We start from the raw sequence: 15,708 nt of genomic DNA, 5'->3' as shown, positions 1-15,708 counted from the left end.
ATCTACGGCCAGTGGTGGAGTGAGAAATCTATTTTCATGAGACTGTGCATGTAGCTGCTGAGCTAAATTTGATGGACACCAGTCAATCTTAAGTAATGACCAATGTGATAAATCATCTTCTAAGTAACAGACATCCATTTGAACAAACCAGGAGGTCTCAGCTGAGAATTAGAAACTAATGAGAGTAAACTAGAGATAAACTAGAGATCCTCCGCCAGCAGGATGCTACGTTTTGCCGGCAGCCCTGGGGTTTCCCGACGGCGTGGGACTGCCCCACAATGTAAAACCCCATTGACCAGCTGGCGTAACGGAGCATCCCGCTGGCGAGGTAAAATAGAAATATGGCATGGTGGGGCGGAGAATCCAGCCCAAGGATTCCCTTAAATCTCTCATCACAACAACCCTGTTGTTTTTACTCGTTTCCAAAATCTGTCTACCTATCTGCTCCTCTATCTCCCGCTGGCTGTTGGGAGGCCTGTAGTAAACCCCCCACATTGTGACTGCAACCTTCTTATTCCTGATCTCTACCCATATAGCCTCGCTGCCCTCTGAGGTGTCCTTGTGCTGTCCCTTTTGCATCCGTCTTTACCAATGGTGACAGTTGAGGAAATTCTGCCACCAGACGGGTTCAAAATTGATAAGGAGGAAGTGTTGAATAGACTGTCAGTAACAAAAGTTGACAAGGCACCGGACCAGATGAGATGCATTTAAGGATATTGAAGGATGTGAGAATAGGAATTGCAGGGGCACTAGCCATAATCTTCCAGTATTCTCCAGATGCAGGGGATGTGCCAGAGGACTGGAGACTTGCAAAAGTTATGCCCTTGCACGAAAAAGATTTTAAGGATAGCCCCTGCAATTACAGGCCAGTCAGTTTAGCATCAGTAGTTGGAAAGCTTCTCTATTAGAAGTCACACGGGAAAATGTGGATTGATTAGGAAGAGCTAGCATGTATTTCTAAAGGGAAATTGTGTTGACCAACTTGCTGGAGTTTGTTAAGGAGGTACTAGAAAGGGTCTATGAGGGTAATGCTGTTGATGTGGTGAACTTGGACTTTCAGAAGGCATTTGATACAGTGCCACACAACAGACTGGAGGTGGAGGTGTTAGAGATAGTCATAATTGTTACCTTGGCAACTCCAGTGAGATTAATAACCATTTTCAGAATTGCAGCCATACCCTGGGTACTTAACTCCCACATAGACATGCTTGGTAACCACTGTTCATGGTCTCCTGATTCAATCCAGTGTGATCATCTTATGCCTCCCCCCCCCCCAACCCCCCCCCCCCAACCCCCCCCCCCCCCCAACCCCCCCACCCCCCCCCCCCCCCCCCCCCCAACCCCCCCCCCCCCCCCCCCCCCCCCCCCCCCAACCCCCAACCCCAATGAAGGGAAATAGAATCTTACTCCTCTCCACTGCCTACACCAAGGCAACCTTTCATGACCAATAGGCATGCAGCATTTGTAGCATGGTTGCCTTGCTTGTGTGCATGCAAATCAGCAAGTAGCATGAATATTTTGCACTCCCCTTGTGCTCTCTTTACTGGACTCATTCATTGCAAATCTGATTTCTTCTTCTTTCACACAGTCAGTTGTGTTGGAACCTGGGATCATTTCAACTCATTCCATCAGCCACAGCATCTAAATGTCATCTTTAAATTGAGTGCAGATGCAAAGCAACTGCACAAATGTAAAACATCAGATAATGTTTTGTTTTAATCAGAATCTTAGCAATGCTGCTTTGATCCACAAGGTACATAAAGGCCTTTATGGAAAAAGCATACCACAGAGGAATGTCACAAAGATTGTGATTCCAGAATGCTAAAAGTGAGTTAGGATATGTTAAGTTAAATTCAGTTAAAGCTGTGATGTTAAAATTCTGAAACTAAATTATTAAAATGTTAACGATAATTATGTACAAAATAGTATTATCTTTACCTGCCTAGAAGCAGGGAAATATAATAATTGTGAGAAACATATCTACATTAATTCCAGTTCAGTCTCTTGTTCCTTGAGATTAATTGAAGTTTAATTGCTACTTCACCCAATGTTATATTGCTAAAGGTGACTGGAACAGGGATTGTTGACACAGCTATGGAGAGGAAGTGTGCTTTGTTCAATTGACAGTTTTATGACCAGCTAATTGGATTAAATGTTTTGTTTATTTTGACAGATTAATCAGCACCTGAGAGGAGAGATTGTTTTTTTCAACGAGAGCTTCAATGGCTGAGTTTGGTCAACAGTTAGAAGCTTCTAAGACGGGGAAATTCTTTTCAAATGGAGTTTGAGTGATTGATTGTCTTTTTAATTTTTTTTTTAAGCATTTCAAAATTTTCCAATGTTATAAAGCTTATGGGTTCTGTACATAGTAGATATGTGGCGGCATAGTAGTGGGCACATAAGATGCAAAGGGCAACGAGGAAGCAGAGGGGGACACAGAGGGCAGAGAGAGCATGAAGGATGCATGGGGGAATGGAGGGGGTACTCAGGGTGAGGTGTGAGGGCTAGGGGCCTAACCACCATGTGGAGAACTGGGCTGATGTCCCACTAAACAGAGGTGGGCCATCCATTCTGCCAGCCTTGGCATCTTATCACCTCAGGCCTGCTTTGGGAGGCACCCCTGCTTTGGGAGGGAGATAGAGAACCCAGTGGCATGGTGCAATGACAACAATCTCTCCCTCAATTTCAGCAAAACTAAGGAGCTAGTCATCGACTTCAGGAAGCGAAGTGTCGTACACGCCCCTGTCTGCATCAATGGTGCCAAGGTGGAGATGGTTCACAGCTTCAAATTACCAACAAACACATTACCAACAATCTGCCCTGGTCCACCCACATCGATGTGACGACCTAAAAGCACAACAGCGCCTATACTTCCTCAGGAAACTAAGGAAATTTGGCATGTCTACATTGACTCTCAACAATTTTTACAGATGCAACATAAAAAGCATCCTATCAGGCTGCATCACAGCCTGGTATGGCAACTGCTCGGCCCAAGACTATAAGAAACTACAGAGAGCAATGAACACAGCGCAGTCTATTACCCAAACCCACCTCCCATCCATTGATTCTGTCTACACACTTATGAAAGCAAGCAGCATAATCAAAGACCCCTCCCACCCGGATTATTCTCTCTTCCAACCTCTTCCATCGGGCAGAAGATACAAAAGTCTGAAGCACGCTCTGTGAACACGGACTATCTGATTCAAAAACAGCTTCTTCCCCGCTTAACAGACTCCTGAATGGCCCTTTTATGGACTGAACTGATCTCTCCACGCATCTTCTCTACAGTTGTAGCATTATACTCTGTCTGCTTCACCCGACCCGATGTCTACGTCGATGTATTTACATTGTGTATTTATCGTATGTCCTATATTTTTCATGTATGGAATGGTCTTCCTGGACTGTGCGTAGAACAATACTTTTCACTGTACCTCGGTTGCCGTGACAATAAATCTAAATATAACAATCATGACTACAGCCTGCCATTGACTCTGGATGATGAAAATTCCATGTGAATGGGCTGATAATGCGACATGAGGAAATAGCTCAACTCTCGCTTCCTGACTCGTAGGGAGGAAGACTGCCCCAGGAAGTACAATCTGCAACTACAATTTGTACAGGAGGTAAAATCATAGTCATTTTGTTTTATTTTAACAAAATTCAAAAAGCCTACCAGTGATGTTAATCTTTGCTGACCACTTTGATGTGCCATCCAGTACACTTTGTTTAATTGCCTTCATCTGTTGCGCATGTGCTGATTTTGGAAGTCCAAATACCTCCTGGATGAGCTCAAAGATTTCTGGCTTATTTCTTTCCCTGATTTTCATTCGATCTTTTAGAACCATGATGATATTCTGTGTTCGATCTTCTGCACCGTGTTTTGAACTCTTTTCAGCAGCACCTGAAATTACAGATAGAAGTATGGAATCATACAACCCCTACATGGAGAGGAGGCCGTTCGGCCCATCAAGTCTGCACCGACCCTTTGAAAGAACACTCTATCAAGGCTTACTCCCTCGTAACCCCACCTAACCAGCCCATCTTTGGACTGCGAGAGCATATCAGTGCACTTGGAAGAAAGCCTCACAGACACTGGAAGAACGTACATACTCCACACAGTCACCCAAGGTCGGAATCGAACTCAGATTCCTGACCCTGTGTGGCAGCAGTACTAACCACTGTGCCACCGTAGTAGCACTAGTACTAGTAGATGAAATCTAACAACATTTTGAATATAGTGGCATATTGGAACAGTTGTTTACTAATATACAGCAAGGTCATGTAAATTGATGTGCTAAAAAAATAACTTGTTCAACAAGACTTAGATGAATGTGTTTTGTTTTTGAGGACGTATCAATGACTTATGAGATAAATGGTGAGGAATACAATGCTAAGATAAAGACATTTTTTCCTGCAACATAGCATATTAGTACCAAAGCATATCATCAGACTAATCAGACACAGATTTGCATTCATGATTTTCCACTCAGTTCACTCTAATCTCAACAGTTCCTGAGATTGGGTGAATTGAGCAGGCAGTATGTTCTTCACCACGGGGAAACCAGAAAATCATGTTATCATGAATTACCTATCAGCCTCACAAGAAACCTTCATATTCAATGCAGTACATGAGTTATTATTAACTATAAATGGTAGTGTGCAATGTTGTGCACTGTAGATTGGCACCAACAGATGTCAACTGTAGGGTTAGATATATGGCACTGCAAAGACTTAGAGGAGAGAAATAACAATAAAACAATGCCACAAATAATTTTAAAATTTCAAAATGTCTCCAAACAATGTTCAGCTTTGTGAATATAAGCAAACATTATTTTAAAGGCCTAAATGTCACAAAGAATCTTACATTATCTACATATACTAGTTCATAAATGTTGACACTTATTATGACCATTATATATTTGTGTATTTAATAATGTGCAGGAAATCTATTCCCAGTAAGACTTCAATAACCAATTCTTTTTTTATTGATAGATCCGTGCTCGTCACCAAGACATTTATATAACATTTAAATGGGTTGTATTCCCCTGTTTGGCTTTTCAATTTATCATCCAATTAAACAAATACCAGCACCTACTTTGTGGCAGTCTCAGCTGCTTAGAAGATTTGTAGTAAGAAGTCTTACAACACCAGGTTAAAGTCCAACAGGTTTGTTTCAAACACGAGCTTTCGGAGCACGGCTCCTTCTTCAGGTGAATGGAAAGGCTTGTTCCAGAAATGTTTATATAGACACAGTCAGAGATGCCCCGGAATGCGAGCACCTGCAGGCAATCAAATCATCAAAGATGCAGAGAGAGAGGTAACTCCAGGTTAAAGAGGTGTGAATTGTCCCAAGCCAGTTCAGTCGGTAGGCCTCTGCAAGTCCAGGCTTGTTGGTGGGGGCCGAATGTAATGCGACATGAATCCCAGATCCCGGTTGAGTCCGCATTCATGCGTGCGGAACTTCGCTATAAGTTTTTGCTCAGCAATTTTGCGTTGTCGCGTCTCCTGAAGGCCTCCTTGTAGAATGCTGACCCGGAGATCAGAGGCTGAATGTCCTTGACTGCTGAAGTGTTCCCCAACTGGAAGGGAACAGTCCTGCCTGTTGATAGTCGCACGATGCCCGTTTATTCGTTGTCGCAGTGTCTGCATGGTCTCGCCAATGTACCACGCTTCGGGACATCCTTTCCTGCAGCGTATGAGGTAGACTACATTGGTCGAGTCGCACGAGTATGCGCCGCGTACCTGGTGGGTGGTGTTTCCACGTGTAATGGTGGTGTCCATGTCGATGATCTGGCATGTCTTGCAGAGATTACCCTGGCAGGGTTTTGTGGTGTTGTGGTTGCTGTTCTGAAGGCTGGGTAATTTGCTGCAAACAATGGTTTGTTTGAGGTTGCGCGGTTGTTTGAAGGCCAGTAGTGGGGGTGTGGGGATGGCCCCCACCAACAAGCCTGGACTTGCAGAGGCCTACCGACTGAACTGGCTTGGGACAATTCACACCTCTTTAACCTGGAGTTACCTCTCTCTCTGCATCTTTGATGATTTGATTGCCTGCAGGTGCTCGCATTCCGGGGCATCTCTGACTGTGTCTATATAAACATTTCTGGAACAAGCCTTTCCATTCACCTGAAGAAGGAGCCGTGCTCCGAAAGCTCGTGTTTGAAACAAACCTGTTGGACTTTAACCTGGTGTTGTAAGACTTCTTACTGTGCTCACCCCAGTCCAACGCCGGCATCTCCACATCATAGAAGATTTGTGAAATTAGACTTGTTTACGTTGAACATTGATTTAAATTGTTCGGTCAAGTGCCAGTTTAAATATACTAAAAATACAACAAATACTTGCAACATTCAACCTGAAACAAGGTGAATAGAGTGGTACAAAAGAGCAACTGAGTATTTTGACCGGACTTTTTCCAGCGGTTCTCGCCAGTGAGACCTTCCGGTCTCGCGGTGGGTTTCTCGGCAGTGGGGATACATAGAACAGGAAACCCCATTGACAGCGGTGGGATCAGAAGACCCCAACACCAGCCAATGGTGGGCTGCCTCCGCTGCCATGAAATACGCTACGGGGGGGCATTTGTGTCTCTCTCTCAACTAATATAACACTGTGGTTTGAGTCCCACATTTATCACTTGAATTTAACCGTGAGATTCTCTGCTCTATAATAGACTGGTCGACAGTGCTGTGTGCTCCACTTCAAGAGAGGAGTAAACTGCATCACCCAATCTAAAACACTGCTACATTCTGCTCATTATTGAATTGTATTTAAGTTGGATTGAAAAATATTTAAATCCAACCACCCTATCGGAAAGCATTTGGGTGCCCCGCCAAGAGATAAAAATTCAATGTATTTTGTGTAAGAGTGAACTTGTAAAAATGGTGCTGCAATTACATGATTCAAATGGGTCTAAGTGCTGTGAATACCTATAATGTAGCAGTCACTTAACAAATCAAAAAGCTCCAGATAAGTAAACAAAAAAATCCATGCAAGTGACTTACGTTGTAAACAATCTGCATTGAGAAGATCTTGGCATTTTTCATGACATTTAACTCCACATTCAGTGCAGCGCATTCCCTGGCGAGCGATTCCCCATAACAAGCCTTCACATTCATAGCAATATGTGGGAGTGGTTGCTGTCCACACTTCAAAATTGTGTGGTGTTGTGCAAGAAATAGGGTAGATTAAGGCTTGCAAGGTCTTCTTGTAAACATGGTTTTTCTAACAAACAGAAGTCTTTCATTAGTTTGCGTTTTGCTGTATGGAGGATCAGATCAAACAATGTTTCTGAGTATATATTAATAAAAAATGTTAGTTTTCTTTTTAAAAAATCTGCCAATTCTTCTCCTGACTATTATAGCTAGCTCCTCACAGAGCACTGGAGGGGTGGAAGAGGTTACAGAAATTAAAAAGGGGCAAAGCAATGGAGGAATCCAAAATCTAGGACAATTTTGAAATTGACATCTTTCTAGACTAGGTGCCAGCATACATCAGTGAGCACAGGTGATAGGTAAACAGGAATTAGGTGTTATGATACAGGCAGCAGTACTGAACATGAAAATCGCTATTGTCACGAGTAGGCTTCAATGAAGTTACTGTGAAAAGCTCCTAGTCGCCACATTCCAGCGCCTGTTTGGGGAGGCTGGTACGGGAACTTTGGATGAGCTCAGGTTTATGGAGGGTGGAAGATGGAACAGTCAAGTCTATCAGTAACAAAGGCATGGAGGAGATAATATATTAATCCCCCAACCAAACTAAACCAACCTGTTTTGGTGGAGGTTAATATTACCACCAATCTATTTTTGTATTCAGTCATCTTCCTCCTTTTTTCCCCAGAAATGGATATTTCCATTCTCCACCAGAAAAACAGAACTATAAATTATATATAGTTTACACTTTGTGGAGAAGCACAACAAATGATTCACAAATTATATATTTTAAAAGAATTTATGTTTGGAACAAAATCATGCAGTAACTCATCTTACCAGTTCTTCATCATTAAGAGTACGAGTTGCCAGTGCAGAAGTAATGCCAGCTTTTCTTGACTGCACCAAAGACTATATAAATAAAGAGATAAATTATCTATACATTAGAAGACATGCCAAACATTTTTCAGACAAATTGTGTTTTTTTTTTAAACTGCTGATATTATGCAGTAAAATATAACAGGGAGACTAATCCCCCAAAAGGAAGCAACATTACTTATTCAATAACCAGAATAGAACCCTATGGCCAGCAAAAAAACTTAAACATTGTAAGCATTTTCCCTCATAAACAATTTTATACAAGTACTGCACTTTCACATTTAATATATAAATTAAACGTCTTTCAATGGCTTTCTTTAAAAAAAAACAAACATACGAAACTAGGTATCCTGTTGTGCAATAATTATCTGAAGTTGTATCAGCAGGAAGACTAAAGGTAGAAGTTTAATGCTCACAGAATTTTACGGAAGGTACATTCGGCAGAATAGTGAGTTTCCATTATTTGATAAATAGGTAAACCAGAATCAAAATCTCAAATAACTAGTGTCTTTTCCTTTATTAATTCTATTGCCATCTGTGCTAGTTTTGCTTTATATTGCAGTCATAATATTATTCACTCCTTCAGAATTTGTAAAGCTTTGGATTTGAAAATTAGAAATAATTTCATTAATGTGTCAATAGCTTTCAGTTTAGCAGTTTCTAGAAAGAACTTCAGCCTAGAAAGACCCATAAAACAATAGTGTTGCAAAAACATTAGATGAAGAAGTGAGGATTTGGTACAGAGCTGACATGATTTGGCACATCATAATCTCCATTTTGGAGATCAACTAAAAATGTTAATATTTAATGGAATCACATTCAAGTAACACCTTTAAAACTGCTTAGCTGGCAATGGCTTCTTAAAAAATTGTTTGGTCATTGATGAAGCTATGTTACTGTCCCTATCAAATTTAATATAATAATTCTACACAAAATAAAAACATGGGAAGAAAATATGTAATTAGAAGTAGGAGTACATGAACCTTGAACTGAAATGATCCAAACTAAGCAGATGTACAATGTGGTACAGGTCATTATAGGTAAGACCATAAGTGTCAATTTTTGTGAGCATTTTGTTGTCAGGCTACCTGTTATTCATATCTAATAACTCAATAAAATAAAATTGCAGCATAAGTATAGAAATAAATCACAAAAGTTCATTAAATCCCTGGTTAACTTTCTGACAATTTACTTCTTGCTCCACTGTAAAATATGACACTTTAAGCATTTTATTACAATGTGATCTGGATAGAAGATTGTCTTCAAAATGTGTTTTGAAATTGCTATTTTTTAAGCTTGTAAACCTATGTTACCAGGTAACTGCAAATTTCAATTGTTCCAATAAGGTAAGAAACTGACCAATTAGTACAGCCTGTGGGGATTCATACCACACTTTACATGACCTAGTTTAGTTATTTGGTTCATGGTCTATTCATCACTAATAGATCTTCACTAACCTAGTTTACACCACATATAAAGCACTTACCATAGCCTGCACAAAGTGAATGCAATGATGAAATAAATTACAAAACATTAATACACGGATTAAAAAACATCTAAGGCTTGACATTGAACACAAACCACAAGGTCAGTCATCGTGGACACTGTTGGCAAGATAGGAATAAGTTGTATTCACTTAACTACAAATCAGATTTGTGTGCCATTTTCAACTAATGATTTTATTTTTTATACTGTACATGCTTTGTTTTAACTTGGTAATCATTGAACAGGAAAAACAAAAAAATAAATTCCCTTAAGGGAGAAGATTAATATTTTTGTCACTTGATTACTTTTACTGACCGATCATGAATAATTCTTGCTGGATTGCAAATAAATATTCTGTTCAATGCTCTCCTGATGATTGAATTCGAGATGTATTATTTGTTTAGTGATACCTTCTTTGATGTACACCTCTATTTAGAGAGATTCTATTGAGTACATAGTCTATGTTTGTTTCATTAATACAATAACAGGTTAAAAAGCTTTCCAAAGCTAATGTGTGATCAATTATTAATTATCATCAAGAAGCTTACTCCACCCCTCATAATATGCAGATTTAGGCTCTGCAACACACAATCATAAAGGTTATCAAAATTATATGTTATAAGTATTACTGTGCTTAGCAACCAGGTTTAAATACACTGTTTTGATATATTAAACATTAAAATTATCGGGCTTCTCAAAGTCTTTTTAAATATTTCCTATAAATGCATATACTGTAGCAATCTCAACTAGTTACTATTTCATTTAAAAGTGAAAATATAAATTGCTTCCAATTCACAAGGTTGTACTTATTTTCTCCTTAATTTTTACATATTCTGACACTAGATAACATTTCCTGGCTGAGAGAAACAGCATTTATCATGTATTCCGAATTCTGTTAATGGCTTTTTGGAATGATTTTGCAAACAGGATCATAGAAATAGGGCAGAGAGATTTGTCTGCTGATTCTACCTCTAAACCCCATGGGTAAAGATCTTTTTATACTTTTGCACCAAGACTTGGTTGGAATCGAGAGCTCGTTATGCAAGAAGTACAGCCATGTTCATTTGGTCTATTTATCAGATGCACAGCATCTTTGTTTGCAACCTACCTCACTCACATCAATGATGTCAAACAAAAAAGTAGAATCAAATGGATCAATATTTTAAGATATATTTGCATTGTGACTATTTAGCATTGTTAATTATCAGTTTATTAACTTGTGGAGGTAGGAATGCCCATGATTCTGACACAGTCACAATTGTCACAATTTTATGCACCTACATTAATCAACTCAGCCAGACACTATACATGAGTGATCTAAAAGTGAAGCATATGGAAGAAGCTACATTAAGAATCTAAGTATTATAGGATGGCTCATGGAGTTCGACACAAGGCATCAGTAGTCTTGAAACAAAATAGAAACTGCAGCTAGGCATTTAGCACCATTGCCTGAATATTATAATTATTTTTAATTTATAGGATGACAAAGAAAGAATATTTCAAATGTGATGTCATAATAAGCATGCTACTACTCTCATCTACTATATACTAGCTACAAGTGATGGTTTTTTCCCCAGACTAGTTTCCAAAAGTTCATGGAAATAACAGTCCTTAATTGCCAAAAACAAGCATTGAAGCCAGTTGTGAATATTAGATTATATTACTTTCTAAATAGGTAAACTAAAGTGATTTGCAAGTACATGCAGTAATATTCTACAGATTGTGTTATTAGGAGTCATTATGATGAGCAGTTTACAAGTACCATTGACATATTTCTTAATATGCTAATGCGATCACTTCACTGAGCTAATTTGAACACATGGTTCCAGTCACCATTGCTGTGCAATTTTATATATGTAAGAATTGATGTTGAAGCAGAGGCCATGTAGTTAAATTCAGATATTTAAAAAAAAAAAGAAAATAGTCATAAACTGTAAATATCTATCATCATTTAATATTTGCTGAAAACCTACTGGATTATTCAGTAGCTTTTACACATTTTATTTTGTTGGAAATTGTTCAGAACTGCTGCCAAAACAAGCATGGTTTTTAGCTATAAACAAATCTATGGCGATCAACTTTAATCACCCTTGTACCAGTCATGTTATTTTATTTTGTGGGTCTACAAGCCATACATACATACCTTATGAGCATGAGCCAACCTTCTGAATAGTTTTATAGCACTGTACACAATTAGTACTTTCCAAACCAAATTTTTGTTCAAGATTTTAGTGAAACATCATCACAGCATAGACATTTGATATTTTGATTCAATTGTTTTTTCAATGGGGTAAAACAAACCTGCCAACTGAAATGGTTTTCCATTAGCAATAAAATGCAGCTTTATTTAGCCAATATTTAACATACTTCGACATATTGTGCACATGCAGGTGTCAGTTAGATTGAGAGTTAAAAGTTTATCCAGATTAATGGTCTAACGGTTTACTTTTTTGGCATAATGACCCCCTCAGGGGCCAAGGACTGTGCTCTATCTTAAGATTCCCCACCTTTACCACAGAGTATGAACTCCCCCAATAATTGGGGGTGGAGTTTCCCCTGAACAAGGGGGAACCTCTCAGTATAAAAACCTCAACCTGGGTGCAGGTCAAAGAGGGTCACCCTTTCGAGGAGAGAAGTTGTTGCTTTTGTAATTATTGTGTATACCGTAATAAACCTTTGTTCATTCCTATCCTGCTATGCGTTCCTGCGTCTCTTCCATTGGATTTTACAATTACCAATATCTTCCACTTCCTGTTTCCATGTTTCTGTGTGACCTGCAAATCCATCCCTAACCTAATATTAGGAAAGAGATGCACTTAGGCACCTTCCACCTGTATCTGTGACTGGTCATTAGGGCTTTATAAAACATTCAAGTATATGTAATCCTGAAGTTTCCCTCCTTTTCTATAAAACAATGCTTTACTTCTTTGCAATTATTGTGTTTTCATAAAAATAATTTAGAATGTGAACCTTTCAGCAAAATACACATTTTAAAATATTTTAGTTGTTAACTGATTCTATGTTTAAATGCAGTGGTGCAGTTTAAATAGGTTTACCACTGGAAACCTCTAAAAATGTTACATAAATTACATTTTGAATTTAATTTTGAAACTGATCATTAATGTAATAATCACTTTTCATCCCCAACTTTATTAACATATTCTCATTCCACCAAATTTACAAAAAGCATTTGCTTTTAATGTTGTAATTTGACAGTTCTTTGATCAAGAAAGCAAAACCATAAATGATCTCTCACTATGTGATATGGAGCTGCAGAATTAAAAAAACAAAAGTGCAGCAATGCCTCAAGCAGATCTATTTTGTCCAGCAAATGTAAGTACAGGGTTTATTACAATTTTCAATATTAAAAGGAATAATTTAAATTACCCCCACACACGTGACATTTATATATAACATGATCTCACATTGTGGTGGGCATACATTATATAACAGGTGATATTTGTAAAGGTTATAGTAATTACCTCAGCATTTAATTACTCCATCAGTAAGCTAAGGCTTCACATTTATCCTCTCAAAATAGGAATGATTGTGGATAGACAATGTGTTGTTTTGGTAATCACAATAGAATTGGTGCAGTTTGTGTAGGCCAACCATAGCTCAAAAATGACTTTAGTTGCAATTCCCATTCTCCCAGTTACAAAATAATCATGCTAGTGTCAAAGTTTCTCCAGATTGTACTTCCTTTGCTGGTGGACCTATCTTCACTGGATATTAGATCAAAACTGATAAATGTTCAACTTGTTTGTTAACTTGAGGGGCCTTCAAATGGTAGAAGCGACCCAATTTATTTTGCCGACAAAGATTGCCAAAAAAGCCTTGCAAAAAGGATCAGCAAATGGTGGAAAGAACCAGAAATGGTCAAGGAAGGAGAGAGTTGCTCCATCTACAAAGTGACAAAACACATGCAACCCAGCATTGGAATGTCCTCCAAAGCCAGAGCATCATGAGCTAATTTGGGAACAATATTGAGCACATTGCGTGGCCCATTACAAGTACTGCTCCATCAGTGCGCAGCAGATCCTGACCAATGTGTACCTGCTGCCGCCCTGGGAACTGTCAAGCCAGCTTGTCAGAAAGAGCAAAACACTAACTCCTACCGCTGACCAGAAAGGTATCATGCGCACGTGTGCACTTGGCCTACACTGCTGTCAATGGCGCAATCGAAGATTCAGACGTGTGTATTACAACCTTTGGTTGTTGGCTCTAGCTATAAAGATAATGCACAGTTGGCTTTAAAGTCCTCATTTTGGAGGCCAGAAATTGAGTTCAATTAATTCAGGTTCATTTACTGAACATCAAAGGTTTATTATGACACAGGAGTTATTGGTATCATGCTTCCCATTCCAACATTATTATTGTGATTAAAAATGAATAAAGTGCAATTTGTAAATGCTCTTGTCATGCTGTGATACATGTTAATATTACAGCAGGTAAGATTACATTTTAACTGATAGAAGGCCGATATTCCATAGAAAGGCTGAACAGGTTGAAAAGGCTTTGTTCAAGAAGTTCCTACAGACCCTGACTAGCTCAGTTGGTATGTAATGAGGCTCAGGGTCGTGGTCTCAACTCCCACATTAGATGATAAAGTTTTTCTTCAATATTTTATTCAAAATACATTTTATAAATTGATTATTTTACTGAAAATATGACCTTAGTCCAAATTATTCGATCAAATCTTCACTTTGAAATTTTGGAAATTTCCTAATCATAAACCTGCATATTAAGTATGAACAAGCCAAGAAATCTAGCTCAAACATACTTCACAGAGCTAATTCTAACTCCTTTACACATTTCAGCACATTATTTAGTGTACTATCTTTTAGGTGTGATGTATCATGTTAATGTAGAACAGAACAGCTAACCTGATTACAATTTGCTATAAAGTCGTTTAAGCCACATTTTAAGCAGTAATTTGCATGCATGGCTTATAAATAATGCACAATGAGTAAGCACAATTACAACATCAACACATTTAAGTGCAATAGTTAGAACAAGTATAGGGATGCTAGGTTCACTCACAATATCCTACTAATTATAATTGACTACTTGAAGAAGTTTTTTTCAAACAGGTTTGAAGGACATCCAAAGAAGCAGCAAGTTCAGCAGGTTTGTGAGAAAATCCCTGCGAGAGTCAATGTAGAATACAGTGCAGATCATGTCCAGGACCTTCCGGTCTGGGATCTCAGTTTGGTGGCAAGTTCGGAAGTGGGAGTGATTCCTGCTGTGGGGCGGAATGGCTGACCATGTGCGATCTTGCACTGTTCAGCTCATTACGTATGCATCTGTGAGGACCCTCCAACAGCAGAGTTTGATCTCCAACCCTACCTCTGAGGATGCTTCAGAAGATACAGTATTACAGCTTTCTCCTGCATCCTCCACCGCTGCAGATAATATATTCACCTCAGTGAGAGCACGTAGTAGGCTCGGTGGCACAATGATTGTCACTGCTGCCTCACAGCATCAGGGACCCGTGTTCAATTCCAGCCGCGGGTGACTATGTACATTTGCCCTGCGTTGCGTGGGTTTCCTCTGCGTGCTCCAGTTTCCTCCCACAGTCCAAAGATGTGCACATTAGGTGGATTGGCTGTGTTAAATTGTCACTTAGTATCCAAGGCTGTGCAGGTTTCAGGGATAGGGGGAGTAAGCCTGGATAGGGTTCTCTTTTGGAGAGTTGGTGCAGACTCGATGGGCCGAATGGCCTCCTTCTGCACTATAGTGATTCTAGAATGATAATTTGCTGAGTATATCACAGACATGGGTCCACAGCTGGTGGAAGAAGTGACAGCTGAAGCCTCTGACACTCAGATGAGTGGTGGAGGCTAGGCCCCTGCTCAGCTCAATGCAGATGACAAGCCTCTGGACTCAGCCCCAAGAAACCTGTTATAGATACAGATATGCATTCAGCCCTGTACTCTGTCTCTCTAGGCATTGGTATCATACAGAATTAGCAAGGCGAGAGGTGAGGTTGAACATGCTAAGTGACTGGCAGGCAAGAGTGTGATGCCGTTTGAGTTGAAAGAGTAAAGTTCTACAATGTCTTACTAACAACAGAAAATCAGAGGCTTCTCTACATATTTGGAGAAAACTGTGGTGGGTATGTCCAATTGTCAACGGCCTTCCTTGTTGATTTGTCACTTTGAGCTACGATGCAGGTGAAGACTGCAAGTAAGGAGGCAAC

General features: G+C 39.4%; 1 protein-coding gene across 15 annotated transcripts in view; it reads right to left on the bottom strand.

The window, feature by feature from the left end:
• Window positions 1–15,708, bottom strand: part of LOC119953729 (protein unc-13 homolog A) — a 482,106-nt gene that overhangs the window by 168,796 nt on the left and 297,602 nt on the right. For all 15 annotated transcript variants that reach the window (XM_038778280.1, XM_038778279.1, XM_038778281.1 and 12 more), the window contains 4 exons: window positions 9,508–9,513; window positions 7,983–8,054; window positions 6,999–7,218; window positions 3,674–3,901 (listed from right to left, as the gene is read on the bottom strand). In XM_038778280.1, coding sequence (XP_038634208.1) covers window positions 3,674–3,901; window positions 6,999–7,218; window positions 7,983–8,054; window positions 9,508–9,513 — 526 coding nt within the window. The remainder of the gene's footprint in view (window positions 1–3,673; window positions 3,902–6,998; window positions 7,219–7,982; window positions 8,055–9,507; window positions 9,514–15,708) is intronic.

This window comes from Scyliorhinus canicula, chromosome 18 (genome assembly GCF_902713615.1).
Source record: "Scyliorhinus canicula chromosome 18, sScyCan1.1, whole genome shotgun sequence".
Taxonomy (NCBI): Eukaryota; Metazoa; Chordata; class Chondrichthyes; order Carcharhiniformes; family Scyliorhinidae; genus Scyliorhinus; species Scyliorhinus canicula.
Note: the sequence above shows the minus strand (reverse complement) of the source record. Positions and strands in the feature narration are given on the sequence as shown.